Source organism: Cupressus sempervirens, chromosome 3 (assembly GCF_028749045.1).
Source record: "Cupressus sempervirens isolate cs-2001-9-10 chromosome 3, ASM2874904v1, whole genome shotgun sequence".
NCBI classification, from domain to species: Eukaryota; Viridiplantae; Streptophyta; class Pinopsida; order Cupressales; family Cupressaceae; genus Cupressus; species Cupressus sempervirens.
The window spans coordinates 740,501,300-740,507,306 of NC_143120.1; the positions used below are offsets into that span (position 1 = coordinate 740,501,300).

General features: G+C 36.3%; 1 protein-coding gene across 1 annotated transcript; it reads left to right on the forward strand.

Moving 5' to 3' along the window:
- Positions 1-4,481: 4,481 nt before the first annotated feature.
- On the forward strand, positions 4,482-5,248 carry LOC149568937 (putative germin-like protein 2-3). The gene is made up of 2 exons (XM_089817647.1): positions 4,482-4,608; positions 4,716-5,248. The coding sequence occupies exons 1-2, from the start codon at positions 4,482-4,484 to the stop codon at positions 5,246-5,248; spliced, it is 660 nt and encodes a 219-aa protein (XP_089673773.1).
- The last annotated feature ends 759 nt before the right edge of the window (positions 5,249-6,007 follow it).

Below are 6,007 nucleotides of genomic sequence, written 5' to 3' on the forward strand. Positions count from 1 at the left end.
ACCGAGCAATTAGGAATAGGGTAAAAAATATTATTCATATATCTTCTAGGAAATTATAAAATCATTGCGAAAAATAGATTGTTGCATGAAGCTACTGTAGATTAAAAATGCTATCAAATGCAAGTTAGATTTGTTTCAAAATGAAATAAACTCGTGACAATGAAAATGAGATTTGTGTCCTTTAGTATGGCTCTTTCCATGTCATGCCAGATGTTGAAGGGGGTTGGTTGTATTTCTTTGGAGAGCCTCTTCAGGTTTTGGGGACTTGGCCTTTGGTGGTTTCTGGTTGCTCTTGCAGATGTTTGATCCCTCTAGGAGAATACTCTGGCAGTTCCCTAAGGTCATTTGTTGGCTTGTATTCTATCCATCTGAGCTGCTTTCCTTGTGTAGTGGAGCTTTTCCCTCTTACAGTTGGGAGATGTCCTATTTTTATGACTACTTCTTGGCTGTTGATTCTCTGGAGGTGTGTTGGTTCTAGAGCTCTAGTGGTTTGGCGGTTGGATGAATGTTGGGCAAGGAAGCCTGGCGGAGGTGGAGAACATGTTCTCTAGTTTGAGGCCATAGAGGTATTTTAGTTTTGTCTCTGTATGCTTTCATTTTTAGAGCATGTCCCCCTCTTGGTTTGATCTCTTTTCGATCTGTTATTGAATGATGAATTTTTATTTATTTAAATGGGTATTGTTGTTGCTGGTTTCTTTATAGTGGTACTAGAGCGAGGCATGCTATCAATTTTTATGGGCACTTTCTAGTTAGTTTTTGTTATTGGTTGAGAAGTCATCGGGGGGTCCTTTTAAAATCCCCACAAGGTGTTTGGTTCCTTTCAAAACCTTAGGGATCGACACTGAGAGCTTGTTTCCTTTGCTAAGCTTATGTTTTCTATTCTTTTGTAAGGAATTTGGTGTTTTATATAGGTTTCAGTGGCCCACCAATCCCTAGTTTCCAAATCAATTCTATTTAAAGATAATAATGTAGTTTTCTTAAAATAATTTTTTGACTAAACCAAGAGACAAATAATATAAACCCTATAATGAGGCTTTCATATTCATATATGATTTATTTAATATTATTATTTGAAGTTTTTAAAATAATAATCATTAAAAACATAGGTTTTTCAAAAATGATTTTCTAGTCCAAGGGGTTTAGCTTAGTTGGTCGAGGCAAGGAGCTCTCATTGTCGACACCCTGGTTCAAATCCAAGATGGACATCTTTGTGTAATTCTAAGTTGCGACTCTTGGTCTTCTATTGGTTGTATTCGTCTCATTTGTAAAAAGTGGATTCTAAGTTGTGACTCTTGGTCCTCCAATTGTTGTTTCTAGTGTGGTCACTTGAGAGGAGCTTGAATAAATTGTAATCTTTTCCTCTTAAGGAGCACCCGATATGTAAATGATCTTAATATGATAAATATTTTTTCTTAAAAAACATAATTTAAAAAATTAACACTAGAACTTATATATTTTTAAAATTAGATTTTTCTAAATATTTAGTCTTAAATTTTAACTTATGTATTTACCTGCTTATAACTCTATTGAAAATACATCCTTTCTTTATCACTTTAGTCGTATAATTTTTGTTTGTTTTAATTTTTAAACATGATTTGGAGTTTATTTTCTTATTCCATAAAACTTTATTAATAACATATTACCTTTTATTTGGTAATTTTTCGGAGAGTTTCAAATCAAGTATAGTTTGCAAACTATCCAATATATGAAATAACATCAAGGTATAGTAACAATCACATGACATAGGAAGTAAATTAGTTCCAGTCACATGTCTAAGATAACAATTGGCATACTTAGAAAAGATAAACATAGGGGCTGGATTCAACATATTTTACTAGGTCAAAGGTCCAACAAGCTCACCAACAGAAATGAAGGAGTAGGGATGGTGGGTTGTGACATCCCTCCCCTCCAGGAAGAGACATCAACTTGTTGCCTGATGAAAATGTAACAAACATAGTTCTCACATCACACATAACTGAAAGCAAAACAATAAGATACACTAGAGTCTATATAGATAAAAGATATAAAGATCTAATAAAACCATCGTCATCTCCCATGTCCTAAGATTTGAGAATAACTAATCAATGAGAGATCCATTAGGACGCATCGTAGATCATGTTTTGGTAGTTTATATGGGTGCAGCTTGAAAAATTGTTTGAGAAAGTTTTTCATCTCTAGTATGATGGGGACAATAACTTTCGCATTGTTTACCTCCAAAAGTAAAGAAACCATTCCCCGCTCCCTTCCTACCGTCAGACCTATTGTTCCAGTTATTCACATTTCCACTGTTATCAACTTATCTCTATTCATATTTTGATTCTAAGTGTTATTGATATTCCTCGGTGCATTATTGTGAAACTTCCTCTTGAATCCTTGAGGACTGTGGTTTCTCTCTGAAGTTGTGATTGCATTTACCGTTTTTAGTTTCTCCTCCTAAAGCAGTATCTTTCGATGTGCGAATTCCATGGTTTTTGGTTCATGCATTTTGATTACAGATCCAATCTCAAGATGTAATCCCAATACAACCTTATATTTGTTCTCAAATGCTCATCCTACAGATACTAAGGAACATATTTCACCAAACGAAAAAATTGCTCTTGGTATTTGGTCACTACCATGACCCCTTGTACATCAAGTTTTGAAACTCAGCTACGTCAGTGTCATAAAATAACAGAGGCAATGATCGCTTCATGGAAAGAGATAAAAATTTATTTCCAGGACATTTGTCCTGGTCACAACTTCCTCTCAGCCGTTAATTGTTCCACCATGTGGTTGATTCACCAATCGACTGAAATGCAACCCATAAAGCCCTAGACTGTGCTGAAAGGTGATGAACATGAAAGTACTTTTCCATGGAGATGATTAATTTCTCAGCATCATCCTTACCATCGAAAGTGGGTAATATGACCTTTTCAAGGTCCTTGCTCAACTCCTCCGCTATCTTCTCATTATTCAGGGGTCCAAAATTATTCTCCTCATCAAAATTTTCCTTTAAACTGTTCCTCAATTCTCCTATCCTCTTCAAATTTTCTGACAGCTTCTAATACTTGATCTCCATTCTACGCACCCCTTAGATCTTGTTCAAGGTGATCCAATGGTTCAACCTTCTCCCAGAGGAGGTTTCCACAGTAGGTTAGAAGTGCTAAAATATGGTCTTGGCTTCGATTCAGACTGAGCTCATCATTCTTACTAGTTCCTTCCTGATTATTATTTGTGGTCTTCATGGCGAGTATTCAATTCTTGTACCAAACATAAGTATGCAACTTATAAAACGTAGACCGAGGTCCTAGTGTTTAAGCTCATCTCCAATACCATAGAATGTCAAGTCGTCAAATAGCTAGTATATCGCAAGGTCAGAAGATCAAGTCTTAGTCATTCAATTGCAAAGACTAGCCAAACACAATTTTCCATTCAATTTAATATAAGTAATACAAGATTCGACCAATGCCAAGAATAAAGACAATATGCAAATTTAAGTATACTAATGTAATCAATTGCAAATTGCAAATTTTAGAAATAAAGTTTAAGACTAATATTCAATGTTTTAATAGTTATGAGAATTTTGTTGAAGTGCTTCGAAAGTATTTTACATGTAGATTTTAAAAACGTACTTATAGAAAACTCACAAATAATTAGATATGTAACATGTAATTTTAAATATGTTACAGACAACTAAAAGAAAATCATTTCCATCCCTAATTATTTAAAATCCAAATAATTATAAAACACAATTTATAATTAAGTTGTTTAAAATAAGATTGTAGTTAAATCAAAGAAAGCTAATGCTAAAAGTGATGGAATGAAATTTAATTTCTTTATTTTTAAGAACTAATATAAAAATCATATTTATTTTAATTAAAATGTAAAAATGAATATCTAATTAATTATTATATAAATAATATATTTGCAAATGGAGTGGTTGTTTCTGATCTGATATTAAACATTAATACATAATTAATTATTATGTAAATAACTAATATCATCCATTAGATATCTTTAAATCGATGCAGTAGTTGTTTGTGATTTTCAATTTAGTTATTAGGTCTTATTAAATTAATGTGGAGGTAACCGCATGCAGTAGGGCTTACGTTGGAAATCCCTGTGGAAGTACGTCATCATATTGGAAGAACGGGGTAAAATAGACGGAGTCAAGATGAATGAACCCTTGCGAAGTAGTCATCTGTGTTTGAAATACATCATTCAATTTCCCTAGTTTACCAATTCTACGAGGGAGCAATAGCATACATAATATTGGCTTTCAGGAACCTCAACGTAGAAGATTTCAACCATAATAAAAGAATGATAAGAGTATATCCGCGGTAGCAGGTGGGTTGATCGTCAGGTAAGAATGAATGAGTCCTTGAGGAGCAGTTAACGTTTCGAGTATATAAAGCATGCAAATGGGCTTGCAATAGTACTCAATTCAATTATCCACATCCTGAGCTGTTTATTCACATCAGTCTCTCTGTGTTCCTGTCATAATGGGTAGCAGGATGATTTACCTCACGCTGGGGCTTGTTCTGTTGATATGTTGTTTCGGCAAAGGCGTCGTGGCAGCGGATTCCGATCCATTGCAGGATTTCTGCGTTGCAGACAACGAAAGCAAAGGTGAGCAGAGAATAACATTATAGATAATAAGAGATCTAGGTACTGATTATATGATTGCATGTGCTCGTTAGAAATCTAGGTACTGATTATATGATTGTTTTTCACAGTGTTGGTGAACGGGTTCGTGTGCAAGGAGGCAATGGCAGTATCAGCAGAGGACTTCTTCTTCGGGGGGCTTGGGCAGGCGGGGAACACCGACAACGCAGTGGGCTCCATCGTGACCCCTGCCAACGTAATGCAGATACCGGGGCTGAACACGTTGGGAATATCTCTGGTCCGCATCGACTACGCAGTGGGTGGAATTAATCCTCCTCACACCCACCCCAGAGCCACCGAGGTTCTCTTTCTAGCGGAAGGCGAGCTCTTTGTAGGGTTTATTGACACCAACAACACCTTCTTCAGCAAGACGTTGGAGAAGGGAGACGTGTTCGTCTTCCCCAAGGCGCTCGTGCATTTCCAGCAGAATGTGGGGAAAGAGAATGCGGTCGCCATCTCTGCTTTGAGCAGCCAGCTCCCGGGAACCCAGACAATTGCTAATTCTCTGTTTGCGGCGAATCCCCCTCTCCCCGATTCCGTATTGAGCAAGGCCTTCCGCATCACCCAGGAGCTCGTGGACTACATTCAGAAGATGTTCGCCTAAGCTTCTTGAGCTTAATTTTTTGTGATCGATTCGATAAAAATAAAACAAAGGAAAGGTAGACCACATAGGAATACTATTTTCGTACCATTTAATAAAAATTCTCTCTTTAGAGCTGCTCTTTGCATTCTCAACAGAAGTTTATTTTCCTAAAGGAACATCTTTCTGTGTGAAAAGAATTCTGTGGTTTCTGGTTCATGCATCTTGACCACAGATCCAGTCTGGGGATGTAATCCCAATACAAACTTATAATATCCATTCTAAAATGCTCATCCTACAAATACTATGGAACATATTTCACAAATAACAAAATCGCTCCTGATATTTGGTCACTGCCATGACCCCTTTAATCAAGTTTTGAAACTCAGCTACGTCTGTCTCATAAAATAACAGATGCAACAATCGCTTCATGAAAAGAGATAAAAAAGTATTCCCAAGATATTTGTCCTGGTCACAACTTCCTCTCGGCCCTTAATTGTGGCTGTTCCACCACATAGTTGGTTCACCAATCAGCTGAAATGCAACCCATAAAGCCCTAGACTATGCCGAAAGGTGATGAACACGAAAGTACTTTACCATGAAGATGATTAATTTCTCAGCATCATCCTTACCATCGAAACCATGGAAAGTGGGTAATACGATCTTTTTAAGGTCATTGCTCAGCTCCTCCGCTATCTTCTCATTATTATTCAGGTGTCCAAAATTATTCTTCATTAAAACCAGAATGTCACGTGGAGAGGAAAAAATTATTTATATCTATTT

Excerpts from the sequence above, each read along its gene's own strand:
- LOC149568937 (XM_089817647.1), top strand. The coding sequence starts at position 4,482 with ATGGGTAGCAGGATGATTTACCTCACGCTGGGGCTTGTTCTGTTGATA. Across the intron at positions 4,609-4,715 it reads TGCAGACAACGAAAGCAAAG|TGTTGGTGAACGGGTTCGTG; the intron begins GTGAGCAGAGAA and ends TGTTTTTCACAG.